Source organism: Lissotriton vulgaris, chromosome 1_1 (assembly GCF_964263255.1).
Source record: "Lissotriton vulgaris chromosome 1_1, aLisVul1.2, whole genome shotgun sequence".
Classification (NCBI taxonomy): Eukaryota; Metazoa; Chordata; class Amphibia; order Caudata; family Salamandridae; genus Lissotriton; species Lissotriton vulgaris.
This window is the reverse complement of record NC_141685.1, coordinates 750,096,179-750,123,538: the sequence shown is the minus strand read 5'-3', so window position 1 is coordinate 750,123,538 and position 27,360 is coordinate 750,096,179. Positions and strand designations below refer to the sequence as shown.

The following is a 27,360-nucleotide window of genomic DNA, read 5'->3' as shown; positions in this document are numbered from 1 at the left end:
GTCAGGGCTCGGCCACTTTTAACAAAGGAAATGGTCGGTCCTTTTGGACACAAAAAACATTGCTGAAGTAGGCTCCATTGTGAAGATGGTTTATGTAGTAAAGCAAGGTATTACTCATTCCAACATTATATCCATCTTTGAGGCTCAAATGAAGAAGATTTGTAATTTAAGCTCCACATCTTCTGAACCTCGCACCTATAAACAAGATATGTCCCATATGATATTCTTAAAACAGACAATTAACCATCTTGTTCGAAAACAGCACATACATTTCCTCGTTGGTCGACAGCAGGAAATCAATGGCCTCAAGCGAGTGAGAAGACGCCTCATGTTCAGTGAAAAAAAGAAGGGAGCTAAATGCGAAGTGGATAGGGCTGAGGGAAGCTGCAAGGGCCAATGATTCAAAAAAATACTGGCACTTGATAGCTGAATATTGCGATTCAAGGCTGAGAGCTACACAGATACCGATTCCCGAAAAGGAATGGGTGGATTACATCTCTCAATTATATGGAAAGAATTGCCCAGCTTCTCCCGTTTTGACTGATGGGGTTAAATTTGCGTCTGTTGAATTTATTGAATTCGGCCCCCCGCCAGGAAAGGAATTGGTAAAGTACATAAAGATTACTAGAACCTCCGGCGCACAAGGGCCGGATGGTATCCCAATTGCACTAATTAAAAAGGAGCCAGAAGTATGGGGTGATTTTCTAGAGCCACTTCTTAAATATTGTTTCTTTATAAATAAAATCCCTCCTTCTTGGAAGGGGAGCATTAGAATCCCCCTGTATAAAAAAGGACCAAAAACGGTGCCGACTAGTTTTAGACAGATTGCCCTCCTGGATGCCTCAGGCCAATTATTTGCAAAAAGCATACTATGCCATTTACAACAATGGGTTTATGATCAGGATATCCTTCCACCGGAACAAGCCGGCTTTAGAAAGAACCATGGCAGCCTAGATAATATAGCGATTGTTCAGACAATTGTGGAGAAATATGTTTTCACCAGAGGGATGCCAGTTTATACAGCCTTTAGTGAGTTCTCCACTGCGTTTGACAAGGTGGACCGCCAGCCCCTCTGGAGAAAACTTGTCTTTCTTGGCATTCCAAATCATCTTCTGGGTCTGATTATGGAATTGCATACTGACACCTGGTGCCAGGTTCTGATGGGAGGTTCGCGGGGGTTAACATGTAAAATTAGAAAGCATAATGAGCTTAAGCAGGGTTGTCTATTAGCACCACTTTTATTTTCTTTGTATATCGCTGATCTCCCTGGCGCTCTGAACTCCGTAAGAGGGGAGGCTCCCAAAATTGGTAGAATGTCCATTGGGTGTCTATTGTATGCAGACGATGTTGCAATATTTGATCTAACACTTATTGGCCTGCAACGCTGTCTTGACATTTTAAACAAATATGCAGAGGTTCACTTTTTGAAAATTAATATTGCAAAAAGCAAGAATTTGGTTTTCCGTAAGAAGGGGCTCAGAATAAAGAGATGTTTAAGATGGATGCTTGGTTTTGAAAAACTGGAAATGGTTGTCTCGTATGTATATTTAGGGAAAGATTTGTTCAAAAACAGGTCAAGACTTGGAGCATACATTGTGTTAGTAAAGCTGTCTCCAGGCAAGTGCATTAAATAGATTTTATAAGACTTGTGGGAGACGCCATTTTAACCAAGTCTTATCTGTTTTCAAGGTCAAAATCCCACCCTCGTTAATATATGCTGCTGAGGTGTTCAACATGAATCATTGGCTCTCGTTTGACAAGGCGGAAGGATTAATTATGCGCCAAATTTGCAATTTAAACTCTCTGGCTGCCCCACATGTTCTGCACCTTGAATTTGGATTTTTCTCCACCTTCATCTTAGCCCAGTCAGCAGTTCTTAGGTGGGGCAACTCTATCTTCTTGGGGGAAGAGGGTACTCTTAGGGCAGCCCTGAGAACAGAATTCTTTTGCACTCTAAAAGAACAATGAACGTTTTTTGTGTCTTTTTTATGGGCAAATGATACTTTCGATCCTAGTTTAACTCCCGCTTCTCCTATGCCTAAATCTGGTTTGAAACAGTTCTTAAAGAAATTTAGATCCCCTATCAGTTTGGCAAGAGACGCTGCTTTGAGCAAATCCAGGCCCAGTAACGTGGCGGTCAGTAGGAGCGCTTTGGGGAGAAAACCACAGCCTTATTTAATTAGGAATATCCCTCACGGGATTACAAGGCTGATACTGATACTGAGACTCAATCTGCTGCCCTTAAGAGACGTTACTGGCATCTGGGATAAAACAACTAGAGAGAAGAGAATTTGTGAATTGTGCCAGTTGCAAAGCCAAGATCTAAATCATGTCCTATTTGTATGTTCAAAGCTGCAAAGTGCCTGGCGAGTGTTTTTAAAACCAGTATTTATCAGATTTAATATTCACTCCGCTCAGGACGCCCATTCTTTGGTCTTGTCCCCTCCGAATGAAATGGCTTGTTTTAAGATATGCCAATTTTTTAGAACATTTTTGCCTATTTATTAGAACATTGTCTAACAGTAGTACTCTGGTTACGATTCAATACCAATTGGTTGGCTATCTAATTGTTTCATGTATTCATAGCATTAGCTGCACATTTCTTAGTATGTTTGATATAAGAATTTTTATCGGTCGGTTATGTGATTGTTTTTTGTATTATAGCATTATTTGCACATTTTTCAGTGTGTCAGATATCATTTTATAGTAATGTAAAAGGAAGGAATTTTGTATTGTATGTAATGTTTGTCCTTTTAAATTGATGGCGTGTTTTTGTGGACCTCTGTAGGAGTTCCAAAACAAAAAAGAAATAAAATTGGAAATTGGAAATTGGGTAAGGTATAGATAGATCCTCACTGGGAATATTCTACACCTTTTGGTAGTGGTGGTGATAGACTCTGGTGACACACGTTGATTGATATTTGTTAATTTTTACAGGGCCTCCTGACCCACTCAAGAATCTGTTGCTACTTAGCACAGCTGATCAAGAGTCCTTGCCTGAGTATACAAGAAGTATCATATTATAGTGATATTATATATTTTCTTTTATACGTTTTTCTATATAGCAGAGTGACTTAATACCTTGGTCCTGAAGAATGCCCTGAACATTTCAGTCATACACGGCAGAAACATGTTCCTCATACAGAGTGAATAACCATATCCCTGTTTCACAATGCTTTTAATCTCTATCCCTTAGGGCATAGGAATAAAATTATTTGCTCCTATTGAGATAGTTTTAAAACACTTATTTCTTTAGCAGTCTGCCCCATAGGTATTAGTACTTTTTTGTGCTATAGAGCATCCCTGCTCCTTTCCTACTGGAAAGTTGTAGCCAACACTGGGTACCTTACGGTCCCAGTGTGCGGAGGGGACCCTATGATGAAGCATGTCACTCTAGGGTGAGTGAGTGTTCTCGTCCAAACACATGTAGTACCCAACCTGTCCCTCTTCTTCCCCCCTGTTTCTGTAACCCTGTACACTGTGTGAATTTAGATACAGTATGGATACAGTATGGATTGGGTAATGCATACTTCCCCTTGACCCTTAGTGTGAAATACATTCCTTTAGATACTGCCATCCTTGTGAACTGTAGAACTGTAGAAGGTTTACATTATACACTGTTTGCCACTTTTGCTTAAAGGAATGTAAGCGGTATACACCATGCCCACAAGTAAAGCATTTTTTTACATTTCTTATAGTGCTTTATTCACTTTTAGAAGGCTCGGTTGACTAATACAAGATTTTAAATTGTGACCTTACTCACGATATATTACTGTCAATCTAGCTCATTAGGAACATTCTCTTGCTACAGAGATTTGTATCTAAAAAGCTGGCTATAAGATTGAATCATCAAAAGATATTTTAGAGGGTTAATGTTCCTGTGGCAGAAACAGTGCCAAACATTTAGCCTAGTTGGTGACACTATTTAAAAAAATGTTTGCTGAGGTCATTTTGTAATTTGCAAGTCACAAATTCCTAGCATAGTACATCATTCAGTTTGTCATTATGTCCCTGGTGTGACTTTCGAAAAGTAAGTAGGAACATGCAAAATTCTCATAATTTGCTGTAGGTATGTTAGGCAAAATTTCAGAAAACATATACAAAATACAAATCTGGAGTATGATTTTCCCTGGCAGCTCAGGTAAGAAAAAAAAGGCTTTTAAATGCATGTATGTTGTGTGCGGGCCTGCAGTTCTGAGAGTGTTGGTGTAAGAGAAAGTGTGTGTATGTGTGTGCATGTGTGAATGCATGTGTAGGTGTAAACATATGTATGTGTGAGCAAAAGTAACGGTTAAGGGACATGTTAAGTCACTTCCGCTACCCCTGGCATTTTGGTGAATTGACTTCCATGAGGGTTCCTGCTTCTGCAATTACATTTTGACTGGTGGCGTTATGACTTCTTTATCCGTTGTTATTTTTTTCCTGTCAGTATGATGAGGTCCCTAATCCAGCGGCATATCTATGTTTGAATAGACTGGCCTCGCATTGAATAGAGGAATCTGTATGTCTTCCTACAGAAGCAGACTCTCTGTTTGTGCTTGTGGCCACCACCTGCACACTTCCAGAGAACCCTTGGGCACAGGAGAACGTAGGCTGTACATGCAGCTTACAGCAAACATTTCCCCATTGCTCTATTTTTATACCTGGTCAGGCGGATCAGATCCTCACAGACAAAACTTTTGTGTCTTTATTGGTTTTTACATGTTCAACAGTGAGTGACTTGGTTTAAAAATTATGCATAATTCTCACATGAAGACACATATTATAAGTCTTCCTTATTGGTATTGCAGGTACCCTTGCAGTTCTTGTCAGGTAAACAACCCATTTACTTTCATGCACAGTTAGCCAACCTAATGGGCCAATAAAGTACTGTATTTCTATAAATCATCAATTAACCAACAAACGTCCCTGGTCTTGTGTTTAAATGTTTTGGTGGGCTCTGAAGGCCAAAGAGTGTGCTGCGATCCTCTGTTTGCATATGCCTAGAACCATCGTCGTGGTTTGGGGTCTGTCACATCCAGCCACTTCAATGCAAGACAGCCATCCCAAGGTCTGAGTGCCCGCCCACTCTGAAGTGCCAGCACATTACTGCCCTGCTGTCCCACCTCCATAAAACCCATCACCAGATTCCGTCCACTGGGCAGTGAGGGGCTTCTTGTGAAGCCCTCTATGCTCCTCCTCCTTGAGAGTCGCTCTCTTCGCCTGTGCCCAACAGATGAAGTCTGCCTTGCATCTGCTATGTGATTGGCCCGTTGGGGATTTCCAGTTTAGTGCAATATCTCTCTGGGCTACGCCCAGCACTATGTCCAGGAATCTTGTACCTGCTGTTCCCCAGGAGCGCACCCTGTGCAACCCCAAAAGACAGATCCCTGCCTTAATAGCTTGATCATACCCACTGTGCATTCCAGCATCTCTGTGACTTGGATCTAAAACCGCCCTATAATCTGGCACTCCCACACCATGTGCAAAAAGTCTGCATCTGTGACTTCACCTCGGGGCCATCCCAGATCAGTTGTGTTTAGCATCACATTCAACCTGTGAGGTGTAAGGTAGCTGCAGTGCAAGTAATTAAATTGTGTGAATTTTAATGTACACTCTAGTGTCCGCTCCCATTCCTGCCCAACAGTTTGTCTGTCGAGATGTGTTTGCCACTTAGTCCAGAGGTTCAGCAGCATGTCCATCGTCATATTATGTGCCATCTTATATAACCAGGACATTAAGTGGGTCCCACGTCCAAAAGTCATCTCTGTCTGCAGTAGGCCGTTAACGGGGAGTTCCAGGTCTGTCTCCCCAAATCGTCTACATGTGTTACCACATTAACAAATAGGATAGTCTAGGCTCTCATTCCACCTACATGGATACATGAGGCTGTGGTACTAGGCAGAGACTCACCAGGTCTCACTTTGAAATAGACATCTAGCTAGATCCTTCTACGTGCATCCTGACAATCTTAGCAGACACGATCTTGCCGATCACAAATGCCAAAGTTAGTTTGGTTGATCTTCACCCTGTGGTGCACACCTGAGGATTAACTAGTTCACCACTTGAGAAAATGTTCACTGCTCACTGCTTTGCATTCTGCAGTTTCCACTGCAATGGTCTTCTGTGGATGTGTTCTATGTGAAGTGGAACTTCTGTTGCTCAAATATGAATTTACCTTGAAAAAAACAAAAAAACAAGAGGCATTAGGGAAAAGAGGAGCAAACTAGTTTAATGAAAGCAGCAACATCGTCGTGTCTGAAGACTGTCTCGATGTACCGAGGTTTTGGCTGGCATTATATATACTTCTTGAAGTACAATAAACCGATTACACATTCTTGTAGAGCACGTAAATCCGGGCCTAGTCATGAACCATAAGTTCAACCATCTGATAAGGGAGCACAGATGTCTCTCAAATTTGTGGAAACACAATGTGGGCCAGTGTATGTGTGTCCAGATGTCCTGCATGGGGAGTGCCTGATCACTGCGAGTAGTGTACTGATTGTCTGAGTGTTCCTAACTAGATGTGGTATCTGACTTCGTGGTATTTTGGGAACGTGCACCTTTGGCCAAACATGTTTTAATAGGGCCAATCTCCTTGGACCTTTTGTGGTGTAGCTGCCTATTGATGTGGGTTTTCCCTGTTTGTACGTTTGTCTTTGGGCTAAGTGTAACCTTACCTGTGTCCTATCAATCTGTAGGCTTGTGTTTGGGTCACAGGGCCTGTCTGACCACGTATCTCTGACTCGGTGGTTGATGGGGAGGCCATTTCGGGTGGATTTGACATAAATTATACAAGTTCATTATTACGTGTACATATAGCATGGCGGTCATTGATATCGCGTTTACTGACATTCTCATTATTTCGCATACATTTGTCATGGCGTACAATGACATTGTATTTACCGGTATTACCAGTATTGAGATTGTTATGTGTACCTATATTATGACGTACATTGACATCGCATTCACCAATATTATCATTCCCCCCCCCTCTAGTTGAATTTCCAATTACATAATTTTTCTCATATGTCATGACAGTCACATTATTTAAGGCTGGGTGTGTTTCTGTTGTGTCTGCTGTCCTTTCTATAGCTATTTGGTTAGTACCTAATATGATGACTGCATTTTAAGAGCACAGAAACCCCCACTTGTAGGAAACCACACAATAATAGTACAAAACTGAGAACCAGAAGCAATGATGTGTTCAGTTTGGCCACCCACAGGGGGTGCCAGGAAAAAATACTATGAAACCAGTCCTGCTCAGGGGGATCTCCTCCTTCTTCATGTCAGCATGTAGACAATGCAGTGCTTGGATGGCAAAAGTGAGAGTTCCGCCATCCAGGGAAAAACTCTGAATAGGCAAATTCTCCACATTGCCAGTAGTAATCCATCATCGTGGAGGTGCCCCATTGCAGGCCCAGTATGTGTATTATTACTTTACAGGTTTAACCTGTACTAAGTGGCCTTTGAAACATAAAGAGTACAGTGTAAGTGTCCGTACAATTAGGGGTTGCCCCTTCCTTTCCAACTATGTGTACCTATTTATCTCAGTATCCCAAATTTCCTGGCATGGGGTAGCTGTGCTGGTGTTTGGACCCTCCTTTAGGACTCATGTCCTCGAGTGTCATCAAGGTGAATGGCCCTGCACTGGAATTCCTTATAAGGGAACCATTTTCTAAGTAAGAAAGGCTGCCCCAAATATGTTAAGAGCCACCCTGGGGCCACAGATGCAGATGGGAGTGAATGTATTTGTGCACTCGTGCAGTGGATATGCTACCTCTAAGAACCTGCTTTCTACAAAGTCTTGGGGCCAAATACTGCCCTCCTCTATTTTTCCCCTGCTGCGCATCCCGTCTAGCTCAGTTTGAATGTTGCTAGGTTCGGTGAGAAGGTATAGTACTGTGGGGTTGGTCTCATACTTGATGATGTGTATTAATGCTCTATGGGGTTCTAGTCTATTGGGTTGTATCTTGGCCCTATTCCTACATAGGCACAAGTGGATGAGACATTTTGCCTTTACGGGGGCTGTCTCTTGGGATAAGTAACGGCTGTCTGCGCCTATGGTGTGGGATATCAGCGAACATATGTAACACAACCTGTTCTTGGTTTGGGTGCCCTCAGTGGTCATGTACTGATACCTCGTGTTGTGTAGGAGTGCACTGTGTAGTGTGTGAGGAATGCTAGCGTTCAGTTCAGTATAAGTGTGAGTTAGGTGGGAGTGGTCCCTATGCAAGCGCTGCAAGAATGTCGAGGTAGACTCCATGAAACAAGGCAGATTCCTAGTCTTGGAAGGGAGCAATAGCACCCATGCTAGACAGAGAGTGCACAAGAATTCATAAATGCATAACTTTGGAACCATTTGTAGGTCTTGGGATGGTCTCCAGGTGAGACGTTTGTAGTCTAGGTGGCCATGGGTGACTTGGCTTGGAACAGTGCAAAAACAAGTCTATAGAAAAGTGTCTGTAAAGGCTGCTTGTAATCTGTGTTCTTGAGCAATTGGGCCTTGTTGAAGTCCTTTTGGAAGCTCCAGCTGCAGGGATAGCGGGCTGCTGTAACGATGGAGCACATGTCCCTTGATTGCAAACCTGTTGGATAAGAGCTGTGGTTTGTAAGTTAGCTTAAAAAAACATATATTGTTAAATGATACAGTTCTTAGGAAATTTCTGCACCTTCTTTTTAGGGGTATATTTTGTAGCTTCACTATAAGTGAAAGTTTTCAGTGGGGTATGGGAAGGAGGTGGCAGTACCTTTGCATACCTTTGGCGAACTGCGCATGCGCAGTTCAAGGAAGACATAAAAAGTAGGGGAGGAGGAGGACGGCAACGAGGAGAGCCAGGAGAAACCACGGCGAGGTGGAGGGCGGCCCGAAGATGACAGAGAAGACAAGGTAAGTGGGTTTTTAATTCTTTTTTAGGCCGAGGCGCAGGGGACTGAGGGGCGTACTCTGCTCTGTGGTGGAGTCAGAGTTTTTGCCTCAACTTTCTGTTCCCAGCAGAGCGCAGAGTTGGTAAAACTCTGCAAACTCTGCTGGCAGAGTGGAGTACGCTGCCTGAGCCTACTTTTTAGCAGCGGAATAGCAAATATGGAGTACTGTCTTGTGGGAATTTTTTCAAAACTATTTTATAGACACATAAACTTACTAACAGGACATACCATTTCAACATAAAATACAATGGCAAAATTCAACAGCACCACAACATCAACAATGCATACATTGAAAACTCATGAGAAAATTTGACAAAAGAAAATGATTATTTGCTTCTAGAGCCTACTGCCCGATGAATAAGGAATATTCTGCATGGTACACAGAGTTAAGTGAGCCTGATAGTCTGTCAGTATTGGCTCAGGGACAAAAATAGCAATGATCTGCACAGTGAAGAAGGAACAACTTGACAGTTATCAGCCCTTTCTGGCCAGACACAAGCTACACCTTACTCACCAAGGTCAGAATTGTTACCTGTAGTCTGAATTACACCCTATGTCACACCTAGGGATCATGCATACCATCTGTATGATGCCCAGCGGTCCAAGGGTAAAATTCCACCTCTTCACGACACTGTCAGTGTTAAGAAACTGACAATCCCTAGGAAAATTACTTTATACCTAAAAATAATATCAAGGTGGTGACCCTATATCACACCCAGGGCCTATGCCTACCTTCTGTGTCACGCCCAGCAGTCCAAGCAAAGAAAATAATTAAGTGACCCTATATCACACCCAGGAACTATGCATACCATCTGTGTAACGCCCAGGGGTCCAAGTGCAGAAAATAAAAAATCGACCCTACTATCACACCCAATGCCTATGTTTACCATCTGTGTAAATTCCCAGCGGTCAATGAGAACTAAATTACAAACTACCTTCACCTTCCCTAGGATGCTGACTAGGGAATAGTGATCTCGCCACACGCCATACGCTGGAGTTAAGGATCAGATGTAGTCTCTTACCGTATGACGACGGCCTCCGGACTGACTTCCGCCACGTAGATTCAGCAGAACTTTTAATCAATGATGGCATCTGCTCACTGGTCTTCTTGCACAGATGTGAATTTGTTCGGGCAGGGGCGATTGTCCTTCCGCAGCAGTCGGGCTTGATAAACCAATCTCTCATATCTGGCTCGCCAAAATGTTGTTTTGATATGAATTTACCTTGAAAAAATGAAAAGACAAGAGGCATTTGGCAAAACAAGTTAAGCTAATTTAATGCTGCGGCCGTGAGAACAGCAACAGAGTCATGTTGAAGTCTGTCTCGATGTACAGAGGTTTTGGCTGGCATTATATGCAGTTCTTGAAGTACAACAAACCGATTACATATTCTTGTAGAGCATGTAAATCTGGGACTAGTCATGAACCATAAATTCAGCCATCTGATAAGGGGGCACAGGTGATTATGCACTTTGTGGAGATGCAATGTGTGCCAGTTTCTATTTCTCTAGATGTCCGTCATGGGGAGTGTGTGATCACTGCTTGTAGCGTGCATGCTGTGTTCTGATTGGATGAATGTTCCTGACTACATGTGGCATCTGATTTTGTGGTATTTTGGGAACGCGCACCTTTGGCCAAACGCGTTTCATTGGGGCCAATCTCCTTGGACCTTTTGTAGTGTAGCTGCCTATCTGTGGGATCGATCTTGGTTTTCCAAGATCGCGCATTTGTTTTTGGGCTAAGTGTAACACTACTTGTGACCTATCTATGGTAGGCTTGGGTTTGGGTTACGGGGCCTGTGTGACCACTTATCTCTGACTCAGGGTTGATGTGGAGGTCATCTCTGGGGGATTTGATGGCAATGACGCAAGTTTGTTATTAGGTGTACATATAACATGGAAGTCCTTGATATCGCGTTAACCGACATTCTCATTATTATGAGTATATTTGTCATGCATCAACTTTGTATTTACCGATATTGAAATTGTTATGTGTACACATATTATTACGTACATTGACATTGCATTCATTGATATTAACACTTTAACATGCATTACATGTTTCCCTCCTTTTCCAATCAGTGTGGACCTTTTCTCATAATGGGCAACCAAAGTGTTTTACCCAGATCTCATAAGCCTTCAAATTGATATGAGCAATTTGATTGGCATTGATTTGCCTTATGAAAGTCATCCTTGCTAGCAACTTCTGGTTACGTTTTCTGATTTGGTGTGCCAAAGAGAAAGTCGATATTCTCAAGGAATGATTTTCTGGCATTATGTGATTGTGTTTTCTTTGACTGGGCAAGGCTTTTCTCCATGCACTGTGAAAGGTTACCTATCAGCTTTTCCTTGTTTACTGGATCATCTATCCTTGTTCAGATCACTTGTGATATAGTTTCTAAGAGACTGACCCACGTGTTCTTTTGGGGGATTACAGAAATCAGAGCTACATAAAGGGGGAGTGAGGAGTTTTGGGGGGAGTGGAGGAAGGGCAAATGAGATGGCTTAGTAGAAGACAAAAGTGGACGTGGAGAATGAGAGCACGGGGTTGAATTGGGCTTGGTAGCAACTGGGGTGCACACAACACTGTACTTTAGGCTTGAAGGTAGGGCAGTGTGCATGGTATTTCAAAATTTGGACGTGTACGTTTTACATGTTTTTGCCAGTGAAAAATCCTTTAAATCGTTGTTCACTGTGGTAAGACTATCTCTCCCCTAAACTAACACTGGCTTACCATATCACATTTGATGTGTGATAACTTCCAATTGGGAACATACAGTGAAATGCCTCATCCTCTCATTTGAATTGTAATCTGATGTCTTCTTTAAAGGTAAAGTTGGATTCTAAGTTACTATTCTGAAAATTCCACTCATAGAAAGCTACAATTTTTCAGCTTGAACTAAATGCGTCTTTCTGACAGTGTCCAGGATCCTATGACTGTGAATGGTTCTCCTGTTGTGTAGTCCTTCCAGACATGTGCACAAAAGGACTTTGGGGGTGGGGGCAGGGTGTTCCTCTCCCGAGCAGGATACCCTGGGGGTTGTACTCACCCATTCCTGAGCGTTAAAGTGTAGCCACAGGGCTACGCCCACCCCTTCCTGACTTCTAAGGGCTGCCTGCCCAACTACTGACACAAATGCAGCTGATACCTATGTCAGCCTGCCCATCAATACCTAGACAGTTTGAAGCCAAACCCAGGAAATGGGAGAGGTTAGACAAAGGAGTCATCCCCCTATCCACAGGCTTGAACTGGATATAATAACAGGGCACTCAGAACCGGTCATCAGAACTCCCCTGGTCATGTCAAAGATTCAGAAGGACTGCCCTGCTGTCTAAAGAAGGAAGACTGGACCTGCTTACCTTGAACCTAGGCTCATCAGAAGTGGCTTCAAGGGTTAGTGGAGCCACAGGAACACAACAAGTGTCCAGATGCTTTCTCTGCAACTGCCCAGATGACCAGCACCAACTGGACTTTCCTGATCCCTGCTGCTGGCCTCTGCTGGAGTAGTGAGTTCTAATCCCCAAGAGGTGCTCCCAGGCCAGTACCCTTGGCTGGCATCAGATGGAACTCTTCCAGTACTCCTTGAGAAAATCCAGACGTTTTGGGCTCTTTGAGACTTCGAACAAACTCCTTGCGGTGAACAGCAACCATCTGCTATACCCAGCGACATAAATCTCCAGCAATAACTGCTCTTTGCATCAGCAGTGACAGTCCATATTCAGTGCAAAGCTCCAGCAATGACTTCATGACAGAACATCAGCCCTCTGCAAAGCCCAACCTGCTCGTCACACCGACATTTGACCTCTTCATGGCCCCTTGGCAACGCATAACAACACCTGCAGCTCCTCGTGTCGACTTGGGCCTGAGAAGGGAAACTCTTCAGCAGAGTGAACCTGATCCATGTATCTGACCTACGCTCCATTGCAGTTGGCCTGAACTTGTGACTTTTCCCCAGCGTAGCGTGACCATATAACCAAGACTTGCGCTTTAGGGTTTTTGGTGCTATTTTACTAATTTAATTTTTTCGTTTTGGTACCATTTTATTCAATAAATTGCACTTTATTTTTCTAAAGTGGGTTAGGATTTTTCTGGTGTGGTATTTTCCCTTCATTATTGTTTGAGGACTCCATAAAAACTTGACACATTGCCGCTAAGTTAAGCCTAACTGCTTTTGTGCAAAGTCACCAGAAGGTTAAGCACAGGTTTATTTAGTTATTGTTGTTGTTCACCCTGACAAGTATTGTGCTTATTATTTGAGTGGAGCTTCAACCCCTCTCAACTAACAATCCAAAATCTTAGACCTTTCATTCACCCAGCTATTGCTAGTTAGGATCCTGTGCCTTGTACAAGTGATATTCTTTTTAATTGCCTCTATGTCTGAGTTTTTACACCAGGCCATCTGTCGCACTGTGTGTTCAGTATAGTTTAATTTAATAAGAGGACCATTGCTCAGAACAACTGCTTTAATGTCCTCAATTTAGTACGATGGTGCACAGAGTTATTAATTCTGAACTCAATATTGTTTTTTCTTCAAACAGACAACATATTGTTTTGAATATCATTCCATAGGTCCTCTCAGTGAAACTTTTAATCCTTCTACTTTTAACTTTAATAAACATTCCAGACGAAAATGATCATTATTGAAATGATTTCCTCCCTCGTACCTATGAGATGCATGAACATCTTAAGCACTGAAATATTTATAGCCAACAGGGGATTTTTGGTTTTTTTCATTTGGTATCCTTTGAATCATATTTGAGAAGTGTTTGCCTCTTATTTTTCCTTGCTTTTTGAATCACTGGGCATGGGATACCACCGGTTGCGTCTGTACAATGGTGCCTTGCAATAAAACTCCATATTAACAGTAGAACACTTGTCGTGTACTCCTTAATACCACCATCCATTTCTAATAAGGACCGATCATTCTCTGCCCCTGGAGGCAAATACAGATTGAGCAATAAAATCCTTCTCTGTTACTTCATATCCATCCTTAAATTCTCAATTAATTATTTTAGCTATTGTTTTGTTTCACTTCCAAAGATTTTCTGAAGCTGCTCCTGACTAGTATTTGGGATGCTTAACCAAGATATGGTACGACTAGGGGACGGCCGTTTCACCTCAAGCTTTTGTGCTGAAATGGTCACCTCAACCCCTGGGTGGTGCAGCAGAAGTGCATACAGAATGTCTCAACAGGTTTTGTTTCTAGTGGGACCTAATCAATACTGGACGCCATCTGGGATTGTCTGTAAGTGCATACATTTCATAGCTCTTCTTGCAGCCAGTCTCATCAGAATCAGAGCAGCGCCTTTTGTGCGTTGCTACACAGACGTAATATTGAGTCTTAGCTACTGGCCGAGAGTACTGGCATTCTCCCTGGCCAAGGAAAAGTTCTGGTACTCAAGGCAGGGCTGTACTGGGAATCCAGTGTTTCCCCAGGAGGCTGGAAGGGTGGGGACCGGTTGTGAGATGGTGGGGTCCGGTTTTTCACTGGGGGACAGTTTTGCAGTGGTGCTGCAATATCAGCCCCCATCAACAAAAGCAGCAGTGCTGCACACTTGCAACCTCCCCTCCGTTCATCCGCCCTGCTGTTGTGACAAATTTGCCAGAACCCATTAAAGCATGGCTAGGCTCATGACAGATAGAAGAAAACAAGTTACTTACCTGTAACTACAGTTATCCAGTATTGGTATCTTTCATAGATTCACATGCTTGAATCATTCCCTGTCATCGAGGCGGGAGTCCCACGGTAATAATATATACAATAGCAGTGCCTTAGAAAATTATTTGTAGTAGGCTGAAAAGACTATAGGTCGAACTAGGCCCAAAACTTAGCAGCCTCTCTACCTCATTATGTAAAAAGGACTGAAAAGTAGTCCCAACTAATCAGCTGACAGCACCCTCTAGAACCTTCCCAACAGAGGCAGTTCTCCTCAGATTTTCCCAGCACAAGTCAGAAGTATGTATCCCTAATAAAGAACTGCCCTGCTGGGGAGGAGGGTGGGTGCATGTGAATACCAATACTGGATAACTGTAGTTACAGGTAAGTAACTTGTTTTCTTATTCAGTATTGGGGAATCTTTCATAGATTCACATGCCTGAAACAGAATAGCAAGCAGTAAAGTCATATCTGTCGTTAGCAGAAGGTGGGAGACAAACCGTAATTGTACATATCCCCCACACAACCTGAAGGTTATAGAGCACTAAAATGTAAGTATACACACATGCAGAAGAACCTTCTTATACTATCATTCATAATAAAGACAACATTTGATAAACCGAGCATTACAGTAAATCATACATCTTTACATAACATCCATATAATGTAAGAGACCTTTGAAAAGTCTAACCTTAATGAAGAAGATGCTGCAGCACCGCCTCTCCAACTGCTGTATCATCCTGTAATGCCGACTGCAAACAGTAGTGCCTTGTAAAAGTAAGGACACTCTTCCATGTAGCAGCCCGGCAAATGTTCTCCAGCGTGACTCCAGCAAATAAAGCTGTTGACGCCGACATCATTCTGGTGGAATGTGCTCTGACTTTTCTCACTAAAGGTCTATTAGCCTTTTCATGACAGAATAGTATCACTGAGGATAACCATCTAGCTATAGTTGCTTTAGTTACAGCGTGTCCTAGCATGACCTGTCCATAAGCAACAAATAGCTGGTTAGATTTTCTTATGTCCTTAGTTTGTTGAAGGTAATACTTAAGACATCGTTTGACATCAAGAGAGTGGAGGGCCTTCCGGTATGACAGGATCCGGGAAAAAGTCTTCAACTTTACCGGCTGGTTTAAAAGAAAATGAGACGGTACTGTTAGTATGAATTTCGGATTGGTTCTCAATGTGACATAATCCTTTGAGAAATGTAAGAAAGGTTCTGAAATGGTGAAAGTCTGAATTTCACTAACCCTCCAGGCTGAAGTGAGAGCTAGTAAAATAGCCCCTTTCCAGGCTAAGAATTTCAGTTCAGCCTTATGGATAGGCTAGAACGGTCTCCTCATTAATTGGGACAAGACAATATTGAGGTCCCATTCGGGAGGCGAAAGTCGAATTGGAGGAAAGGCTCGAAACAATCCTTTCAGAAATTGTTTTGCAATAAAGATGAACATAGTGAAGGCTTGTTCGCACTTCTTCTGAATCGGGATATGGCGGCAAGATGTACCTTAACAGAAGAGAATACCAGACCCGCCTTGGCTAGAGCAAGTAAGTAAGGTAGAATATCCTCAGGTGGAGCTTGAAGAGGATGAATATTATTTGCTTCGCACCAGCAACAAAAGCGTTTCCATTTGAAACGGTACGTTCTGATAGTACTCTGAGCACAGGCCTGAGACAGAATTGCTCTACAGTCTTCAGAGATTTGGAGATCTTTGAACTCTAAGAAGTCAGGAGCCATGTGTGCAAGTGCAGCGATTGAGGATCCGGGTGCAGAATCTGACCTCCTTCCCTTGACAGCATGGAAAGAGTCGGTTTGAGACGAATTGGAGGTTGTCGAGATAACAGGAGCAGTTCTTGGAACCAGTACTGTCTCGGCCAGCGAGGAGCAATGAGGAGAAGAGTGCAATGTTCCCTCTTCATCTTCTACAGAATCCTTGGTATCAACGGTATCGGGGGAAAAGCGTACGCATAGATTCCTGACCATCTCATGGACAGGGCATTCCCTCTTGACCCCCGTTGTGGAAATCTGCTGGCGTAGAACAGGCATTTGCTGTTTTGTCTTGTCGCAAACAGATCCAGAGTTGCTGTGCCCCAACTTTGAAAGAGTCTGTTTACTGTTCCTGTTCTAGCTCCCATTCTTGGCAGCCTGTGAGGGATCTGCTGAGGTTGTCGGCTAAGGAGTTTTGAACCCACTTCACATGCTCCGCTCTGAGCGTTATGCTGTGCTGTATAATCCACTCCCACATCTCTTGAGCTTCCTGCGATAGTGATAGAGATCTTGTTCCTCCTTGCTTGTTTATGTAAAACATGCTGGTGGTATTGTCCGTACGCACCAATACTGATGAATTTGCAATTCTTGGAAGGAACGCTTGCAGAGAAAGGAAAATGGCTCTTAATTCGAGACTGTTGATGTGCTTCTGCTGATACAGATGAGACCATCGACCTTGAATCTGGAGGTCCTGAAGATGACCTCCCCATCCCTCCATTGATGCATCTGTAGTCAGAATGAATTCCGGGATAGCCTGAAGAAATGTGAGGCCTGGAGACAGATTGCTTTCTTTGGACCACCACTGGAGAGCTTGCCTAATTTTGGGTGTCACCTTTATGCGATCGTTGAAAGATCCTCCTAGATGTTGCCATTGTTGTTGTAATCCCTCCTGCAACGTCCTCATACTGAGTCTCGCAAAGGGAACTAGGTTGATTGCTGAAGAGCACATCCCTAGGAGAGACGCATACGACCAGACAGAAAGTGACTTTTTTTTCTGAGATCTGCTTTGCCAGTCTTCCAAGTCTGTCCTGACGCTCCTGAGACAGGAATGCTATCACTTTCGAGTGTCCAGAGAGGCTCGCAGAAAGGTTAATACCTGTAGGGGCTGTAATTGTGACTTTTTCGCATTTAGAGTGAGGCCCAGACTTGAGAATAGACACAGGGCGCTTTTGACGGCTTGTCTTGTGATCTGTTTCGATGGTCCTTTGAGCAACCAATCGTCGAGGAACGGGAAGACCTGTATTCCCTGGGACCTCAACGCTGCAGAAACTGGGGCCAAGCATTTTGTAAATATTCTTGGTGCCGACTTTAGCCCGAATTGAAGCACCTTGAATTGAAAGTGGACGCCAGCCACTGTGAATCGGAGGTATTTGCGATGTTTGGGGTGTATAGGGATATGGAAGTAGGCGTCTTCCAAGTCCAGAGAAGCCATAAAATCACCTTCGTTGAGACAATTGAGCACATCTGCCAATGTCACCATGCGAAAACTCTGTTTCTTCAAGAATTTGTTGAGCCTGCGCAGATCCAAAATCGGGCGCCACTCTCCCGATTTCTTCTTTTTCAGGAAGAAGCGAGAGTAAAATCATCTTCCCTTCTGCGAGATTGAAACCTTCTCTATCGCATTCTTGCGAAACATGTTTAAGGCCTCCTTGAACAGTAAGTGAAGACGAGGGGGAGGGGGACCCTTGGGCCGAGTCGTAGGCGTTTCTTCAGGAATTCCAGAGTGTGCCCTTTTCCCACTAATTCTAGGACCCACCGGTCCGATTTGATGTTCCGCCAATGATGGTAAAATGCAGAGATCTTCGCGCCGACAGGGAGGAAAGGATGTTGGACTGGCGTCCGGCAAAACTCATTGACGCTTGTTTGAATCTCGTCCTTGATTGTTTGCTCTTCGTCTTCCTCCCTGACGAGAGAAATTATTGGAGGTAGACTGACGATATGATGACTGGTAATACGGTTGCTTGTACTGTGATTGGTATAGCCGGTTCTGTTGGTTATGGTAACTTCCTCTAGAAGAAAAGCCACGACCTCTTGCTCCTCTAAAAGTACCAAGCTATTTTGCGGTATCCGTATCAGTTTTGATGGCAAGCAAGGCGTCATCTATGTGCTTACTGAAGAGCGAGTCCCCATCGTAAGCCATATCGAGGATTTTTGTTTGAACCTCAGGTCTGAAGGAGGTTGCTCTAAGCCAACCTTGGCGTCTGAGAACCGCAGCTCCCGCTAACTGACGAAATTAGTATTTGCAATGTCCAGGGCACAATCTATTATTTCTGAAGCTGCTCTTTCTGCTTCAAGCAGTATCTTACGTACCTCTTGTTGACGGTCCTTCGGTATCAACTCCAGGAATTCAGACAGCTCCGACCACATCTGTTGGTCATAACGGGCAAGAATCGCAAGAGAATTTTCTGCCTTGATAGAGGATGCTGCGTTGATGGAAAACTTCTTGCCTATTAAGTCCAATCTTCTGCCTTCTTTATCCGGCGGCGTTGAGATCGGAGTGGACGGATTCTTGGACCTCTGTAGAGCCGCTTGAGATATCACAGAGTCCGGACGAGGGTGACCCACCAAACAAGATGGAGTCTCTGGTGGAGCCCTGTACTTTTTCTCTATACGAGGAAGGACTGCAGGGATAGAAGCGGGTGTCTTCATAATCTTTAGACCTTCTTGCCAAATTAAGTCTATAATGGGTATGGCCCTTGTGATCCTTCTATACCCTTCTTTAAAATCATGTAGGAAACAGTCTGACTGCTCAATGGTAACTGGCAGTTCAAACCTTGTAGCAGCCCTTTGCATGATATTATGAAAGCCTCCAATGTCCTCCGGCGGAGAATCAGAGGGCTGTGGCAAAGGAGGTGAAGGCATGGGTATTATGTATTCATCCCATGGATCCGTAGGCGTGTTGTCTTGAGGCAGCTCACCTTCCTCTCTTCCATCTTCATCCGAAGAGGAGGTATCCCCTTTTGGCGCGGGTTCTTCAGTGTGTCTTGGTGACACAGGAGGCTGCAGTGGAGGAGGTGCAGGTACGTCCGCTGGTACCAGAGGTACACCTTGCGTGGACGGTGTCGGTGGGAACCTCTGGCGATAGTCTGCCAACATGGCTTGCAAATCCTGTATCAAAGAAGGAGGTAGATGACTTGTCTCCTCCGAACGTGGAGGTCTATATGGTTGTCTATAGAAAGGTGTAGATAATTCCTCTTGGTAGTAATGCTCTTGCATATCCTCTTCGTCCTCCTGATCCTGGCATTTTATGTGTAATTCGGATGGATGGCGAGCAATCCCAAAGGGACCTTCATTATCTCCGTCATCCTCCTCAGAGTCCTCTTCTTCCACATAAGACTCTTAGATCTGCGATGTCAGCAGTGGGGAAATATTAGAGTAGTCCTGCCTATGATAGGTCTTGAGCTGAAAGTGTGTATAGGCCACAGATGAGACATGAGACACCTGAGGTGGAACAGGCCAGGGTCTTGTTGGCGGAGTTTTGGTAATAGCTGAACTCCTTGAAGATTTAGGCGTCTTAACAAGTTGCGCTGAAGGCGGCTGGCTTATTGGCAGAAGCGCCGTTGACGAGCTCGTCGTCGATGGGGTCATCGATGGAGTCGTCGTCGAAGGTGGTACTGTGGATGGACTCTTCATCGACGGGGCCGTCGTCGACGGGGCTGTCGTCGACGGGGTCGTCGTGGACGGACTCTTTTTCGACGGGCTCTTCGTCGACAGGTTCTTCGTCGACGGGGCCGTTGACATGGCTGACGTCGACGCCGTCGTCGTCGACGGGCTCTTCGTTGACGATGATTTCGCCGTCGACTGGACTTTTATCGTCGATGACTTCGTCGGCGAAGGTATAGTCGTCGATGGAATGGTCGACGATGATTTTTCGTCCTTAGTCCCTGAAGATTTCTTAGAGGAAATTGTAGCTGAAACAATAGGTGAGGTAATGGCAGATGTAGATACCGTCACCGCAAACCTTGAAATGGCAGAAGTCACAGAGACTGTGTGAAAAGACACCAGGGAGACAGTCTTAGTCTGGGCTTTACTCACAGTTTTTGATGAAGATCCTGGAGAAGCTGGGGATTCCGTAGGAGGAGAGGACAACCTCCTTGAGGGTTCAGACACTCCATGAGAGGATTTGCGATGTTTTTGCCTCTCAGGAGAAGAACTATGTCTTGATCTGGCTCTTTTGCTGGATGTTGAAGCCTTGTCCTCATCATCTGTGGAAGATCATTTGAGCCAAAGTTGAACCCTTGCCTCCCTGTCCCTGATGGTTTTGGCAGGGACAGGGCAAATTCTACAATTCTTCACAACATGAGAGGGATGTAGACAGTAGATGCAGTCTTTGTGCTGATCATCTACATGGGGACCCTCTTCTTATCACAGGTCCTGCAGGCCTTGAAAAGAGCTTTCTTCTCAGACATTTTGAAGAAACAAGGTTGAAAAACTGAGTAGGCACTCAGGGAGACTCCCTTCCACATGACATGCGATGAAAATCTTAGGAGAACTGCCTCTGTTGGGAAGGTTCTAGAGGGTGCTCTCAGCTGATTGGTTGGGACTACTTTTCAGTCCTTTTTACATACTGAGGTAGATAGGCTGCTACGTTTTGGGCCTAGTTGGGCCTATAGTCTTTTCAGCCTACTACAAATAATTTTCTAAGGCACTGCTATTGTATATATTATTACCGTGGGACTTCCGCCTCGACGACGGGGACTGATTCAGGCATGTGAATCTATGAAAGATACCCCAATACTGGATAAGAGGTAGATACCACAACACGTAGGTACTACTGTAAAAACAAAAAAGTGTACTACAAAATGCAGTTTGTGAATAGCGTCCATTGTGTTTGGGTTATGAACGCTAATCTAATCAGCTGAGATGAATTCATCAATATTAAGCAAGATTGCTATAACCCCTTTTAGTCTTCCTTTTGGTCCTCTTGTTGGCAACTTCATGAACAGGGTGAAGCTGTGAAAAATAATGTTGTCAGAGATCCATGCTTCCTGAAGCACAAAAGTATCTGTTTTATGCCACATTCTGGAAATTGTAGTAAAGCAGCACCAGTCCGGAAGCAATTACCTGCAGCGTCCGCGGATGGCTATAAGCCATTAAGAAGAAGAAACTAGGGCTTCACTGAAGATGCAAAGTCTGTTGACTCGCAATTTTTTGATTTTTTTTTCAAACACAGAGAACACAAGCTTTGCTAACTACATAGCTTGTGAAGTTTAAAAGATCAGGACATGTTTAGCACCCATTCGCGCTTGCAGGAAATCATCCCTGATGTCACGATGGACCGCAAGGTGCAGGGGGTGGGGTTGTACTATTTGCTGCCGCCCCATCAGATTCCCAACCCCTGGCATACACATAAAGCTATTCCTTTCCCTCTTCCAGCTATAGCGACCCATCCCTCTTCCAAGGTCCCTGTGTGTGAGCCCATGCCCCCTTGCATCCTATCTGATTGTATCGTAGAGGTCCAGCATTCCGAGCTAAGACAACATCACAACTGTCCCCTACCACATCGACAGTCAAGCCTTAGTGGACACAACTGTTTTTCAGCCACAGGATGTTCAGCCTTTCACAGGTGAATCATCTTGTGGTGGGAATTAAGCCCAATTTCGCTGAAGGTCAGATGGTGAATCTTAAATTCAGTTAAGTCATAAAACTTCCCTTGCTTCCCTAAATAGTTTTCCTAAAGGTTTTTTCCGGCCTCTAGTAAAAACTATAATGGAATATGCGTGTTGTGGACACACTCCACATAGACAGCTCATTTACCACCTTCAATGTGGCTATTTCGATCCCTACCTCTTTTGCAGACTCAATTCCTGTTGACAATTATCCCAGTATCTCTATAGGCCATTGCTTCTTTGATGCCAAAGTGTCAAGTTATTCAGATGAGCAATGTTCCTTAGTGAAAGACATCTGGATTTCTAAGTTTGGCTATTAATATCTCATTGTATCGTGTGCTCCATATTCACTTGCCTTGATCATTTTGTGTTCTATGTAATTCTCTAGATTGACAAGAGGATCCTGGATGACATGAATTGTCGCAATCCGAAGTACCCTTACAAAGACACCTTTGAAAGCCTACTGAAGTTTATCAGGAACATGGGTGCTCACTTTCAGGAGAAAAAAGAAATGTAAGCAATGAACGTGTGTTTGTGATAAACCTACCCAACCCTCCGACCATTTGTGTTGTTGGGTGGATGGAATTAGCTTTGTGTATTTCTATGATTATCAGTACAACTGGTGGTGTGAAGTCAGGAGATGGCTTGAATGCACTTTTTCTCCAGCGGTTCACGTTAAGATCTGTTTCATGGTGGCTAGTCATAAGCTTTTGCTATGTGGGCACCATCATGGACTTTTGGTGCACAAATACTATTGCTCTTGTCCTAATCCAAAATGTGCTTATTTAGCCAAGGGCAGCAGCACATGCTTCTATCAATAATCACAAAGAACAGTTGATGGAAAGAATGCAGAACAATGTCATACATTCACCCCAGTACAGAGATCTGGGCCTAAATCCATCGTTTTTTTGCCCACCATGCCATTTTAGTTTGAACCCAGCCATCTGCAAATTAGTCTTGACCCTTTGCCTCATGGGAACAGTCCAGCCCTGATTCCAGTGGCAAGGAGAGCACAGGACCCACGTCTGGGCATACGCGTCCCAATTGGGGTGACAAATGCAAAAAGAACATTTGATAGACAGAATGCAGAACAATTTCATACATTCACCCCAGTACAGAATTCTGGTCCTAAATCCATAGTTTTTATGCATGCCATTCCAGTTTGAATCCAGCCCTATGCAAATCAGTCTTGACCCTGTGCCTCATGGGAACAGTCCAGCCTGAACTGCCAAGCCAGGTCCTCCCTGGACAGGAAACAAGCATCTTAGGACTGGTTTCGTTGTGTCACCCCTCATCAGCCAGAATAGCGTGATTTCAGTGGCAAGGAGAGCACGGGACCCACGTCTGGGCATACGCGTCCTACTCGGGGAGACAAATGCAAAAAGAAGAGTTGATGGATAGAATGCAGAACAATGTCATACATTCATCCCAGTACAGAGATCTGGGCCTAAATACATCGTTTTGTATTCACAATGTAATTACAGTTTGAACCAAGCCATATGCAAGTCAGTCTTGACCCTGGGCAATTTTGCAACTTTGGTTTTGGGTAATTCACAGTTTTAGTTGGGTCTTTATCTGCTTTATTTGGGACTGGGACCGGTTTCAAAGGGGTATGAACAGCCTTTTTTAGATCTTTTGTGGCCTCTTTAATTTCCCCCATAACTTGCTCCAAAATTCCTAGTTGTAAGCCTAATCTTTTTAACCTTTCTGCTATTGGTAGTATAAGAGATTTGAATGTTCCATATTACTCATTAGGTCAGTAGTGGACGCATCTTTTGGTGGTATGTGCGGAGGTGTAACAGCTACTGGAACTAATGATGGATCATCCACTACGCCTTTATTACTCCCAGAAGAAATGTTGGTATTTTTATTTTTATTTTTATTTTTATTCTGGGCACTACCTCTTTTCCGTCTTTTCTTTGGTGGTGGTCCCGGAATAGGGGTTGACTTAATTGATTTTTTTGCCTTTTGTTTGGTTTTGCTTCTTGGTGGTGTAATGTCTAACAGTAATTCTTCCTTGAGGGTTGAATTAACAGAGAGTATTGAAACATGTAATGTGGGAGAGCTAACTACTGGCAGGGTGGGAGATCTATCCTGAAAAATTAGTGGGATACTATCTGCAGGGGATACAACGGGGCCCTCTTTGTCATAGATAGAATTGGCGACTGGGGAGATGGCCTGCGATAGCAGGCCCATAGACGAGCGTTTATTTTTCAAGAGCTCCACTGAGCGGCGTCTTGCTGCCCGGTGTTCAGCGAGCATTATCTCCCTATCTGCATCATTACCAATCCTAAATATATAGTTATCTAATGGGCCTCGGGTGGTTCCTCCTAAAGGAGGCATTGCTTCTTTTTGTGTCCCTGGCATTGTTATGAGTTATGAGTTATTTCACGGAACCAGGTTAACTTCCGTTAGTCAATGGCAGCTGTTAAAACACGACCAATGTCGAGCCAGCCCTTTATAACTTAACAACAAGGTGAATGTTATATTAGGTCATCTTACTTTGTGCATGTGGTAGCAGTCCCAGTACGTCTTAAACTCCTGTTTGCCGATCGGGAAAGGTAAATAAAAGAGAAAGGGCCCAGCCCAGCCTCCTTCGGCCTCTGAGGGCCTAAGAGGGCCCACCCTTTGCCCGGGCTTAGCCCGGCGACCGCCCGCGCGCGTCCCGCGATGCGCGGGTCCAGTGGTGATTTTAATCACCTGGTGCTCTATGCTGGGCGTGGCGGGTGATTGTCAGAGCTCTGCTGAGCCCCCTGGGACTCGTAGTCCTTTCCTCCAGATTCTGCTCAAGTCTTTGGTCCTGCGAGCGTTTCCCGCAAAGCGGGAAACGCGAGAAGTGAAGGCACAAGATCACAGGCTCACAGGTTACAAAAGTCCTCCAGAGGGGTTTTCGAATCAACCCCAGTCCGTTTCCTCGCTCTTGCCACAGACTTATAGTCTCTATCCGCGCTGCAAGGTTTTTTATTAAAATAGCTAAACTTCCGAAAAAGATTCGCTACAAGACACATCAGAGGCTAGGAGAAAGAATACGTTTATTTTACCATACTAAGGCGAGTACAGGAAGTCATGAGTTTTTGAAACTCATGGAGTGCAAAACATATTAGAAATAGTCAGAGAAGATTTTTGGGAAAGTAAAGGCTTTAAGGAGCTAGGTAATTTTCTGGTTGTGGGGAGATGCATAAAATGGCAGGAGATTCAGGTTAGATGATGAACCAGCTGAAATTTGTATTTTTTTTAGCTTTCTTCAGATTATGCAATTGGTGAAGAAATTCTGTTTTCCACTGAGTGCTTCGGCCTCTCTATTGCCAGTTCTTTTAAGAGCTAAATTAAGGGGTGTTGGAAACTGGTATAGATTATTGCTGGACCAACAGGGATATCCTGTGGTAATGAGGTTTCTAGATAAAGTCTCCCAAGAAACTCAATGTACGTTCTTAGAATTAGAGTGGCACGAGATCTCATTACAAGGCCACAAATTACAAAGAGCGGCTAATTTGAAAAGAATGGCTTTTTTATCCCACTGAATGTCCTATTACACACTGGCTACCCTACATAAGATGTATCCCGAGCTAGAGGACAAGGGCTTTCCTTGTCAACAGACTAGGGCTGGGGGACTTGCTTCATATAATTTTTACTTGTCCGTCTTTAACCCAGTTTTGGGAGGAAGTATTTTCCGCTGTCAATGAAAATGTATGGAGAAAACTTAAACCGGAACCAGAGATAGCATTAGTTTGATCAAATACTCCAAACCCTAGAGGACATACAATATTTTTTGTGATCTCTGCTTTGTTGGCCCGCTCCCTGATCCTTTAGAATTGGAAGACAACGAAAATACCAACCCTTCTTGATTGGTATAGAAAAATGCAATGTACTAAAACCTTTGAGGAAATTTATGCAAAAATTGGGAATAGTTCCAGCGATTTAGATCTAATGGGAAGAGTTGAGTGAATAAGTGGGAAAAATGTTCCTGTTTTACAGCTGAAATGTTATTATGCACTGCACTTTATTCTATACATCTAGGGACTAGCTCCCCCCTCTGGGAATTTTTTTTGTTTTTAGCTATTTGATTATGGTAAAATGTTATTATGCACTGCACTTTATTTCACCATGTATCTAGAATGTGAGGGATTATGGTACCATGGTTCTGCACAGCACTTTACTGCTTCTTTTCTACATCGCAACCTCTTTAATAGGTATTTGAGAAAAATCTATAGATGAGAAATTTGGGGAAGGGATCTTAGATATAAGTTAAGAGGATGGATCATATTTTATTTATTCGAATTAATTACATCTGTTGGTATGGTTGAAGATATGCATTGTAACTTTTAATTCTGCTCAATAAAAAAATTTATGCAAGCAGTCATACAGTTTGTGCTCTTTATTTAGGGTTTTGAAAAAAATGTTCGCTGTTCATCACAGTTGCTTTCTACTCTTTCAGCATAAAGGAGATCATCAAAGACCCTGGCGAATACTTCCTGAATTTGTTTCCTGATCTGACCCTGTACATCTATGAAACCATACGAGTCTTGGAAGACAAGAAACGTTTATTGGACCCTTATGGGATTTCTCTGCCGACATGATCAACACCAGAAGAATATAGACTATTAGTAACTAACAACATGATATGAAAAGCTTATTTCAAACTGCAGGTGTTATTTTCTTTTGTAAATTTATAGGTAAGTCTGGAGTAAACCACACATACTCACAAGAATGCTTTCTTAATCAAGTCTAAATTCTTTGTACATTGCTTAATCTTCCCCTGATGAGGCTGCAGTCCAGTATGGGAATTTGTGTGTACCAGAATGCTAAACAGCATAGTAATCTGTCTTGTGCCTTGAACCTCAGAGAGTAAAATAATATATTGACACCAAAAGAATCTGGAACACCGTACTGTCTGCCTGCTGATGCTACTAATAGTAAATGTTGTGGTGAAAATAGTACACACTCACTACAGAGGCCCACCAGATCAACACACCAATGTTTTCAGGTACCATCTTTTTTTGAGAGTTTAAAGGGAAATTTCGAGTGGAGGGGGTTCTGGACATTTTGGGCCTCATTTATGAGAAGTGCTGAATTGCTTCTTGAAAGCAAAACATGTTACATTATTTACACCGCAGCTGATCCACAAAAAGTGACGCAACGACGGCGTAAAAGTGACGCAGGGGCTCATAAATAACCCCCTTTGATTACAAGTCGTTGTTATCTGGGGTGTTGGTTCAGTTGGTTTAGTGAAAGCAAAAGTTGACTACAGCCCCCAGAATGCATTAGATTGTCATATGACGCACGAAAATGAGTTGCCCTGGCCTCATGGAGCGAAGAGGACAGCTTTAGATGGAGGTGGAATGTGCCTATTTTGCTTATGAGGAAAGTGTGTGGTCTTTATGCATATATATCACTGCACCTATATATGTATTCTGGTGTGTGTGA

The 27,360-nt window shown here is 43.5% G+C and overlaps 1 protein-coding gene across 1 annotated transcript in view; it reads left to right on the top strand.

Moving 5' to 3' along the window:
* Nucleotides 1-26,644, top strand: part of LOC147747756 (2-5A-dependent ribonuclease-like) — a 404,162-nt gene extending 377,518 nt beyond the window's left edge. The window contains exons 6-7 of the mRNA XM_086926092.1: nt 22,325-22,449; nt 26,372-26,644. Of these exons, the coding sequence (XP_086782218.1) occupies nt 22,325-22,449; nt 26,372-26,513 (267 nt within the window). The 3' untranslated portion in view covers nt 26,514-26,644. The remainder of the gene's footprint in view (nt 1-22,324; nt 22,450-26,371) is intronic.
* Nucleotides 26,645-27,360: the final 716 nt, after the last annotated feature.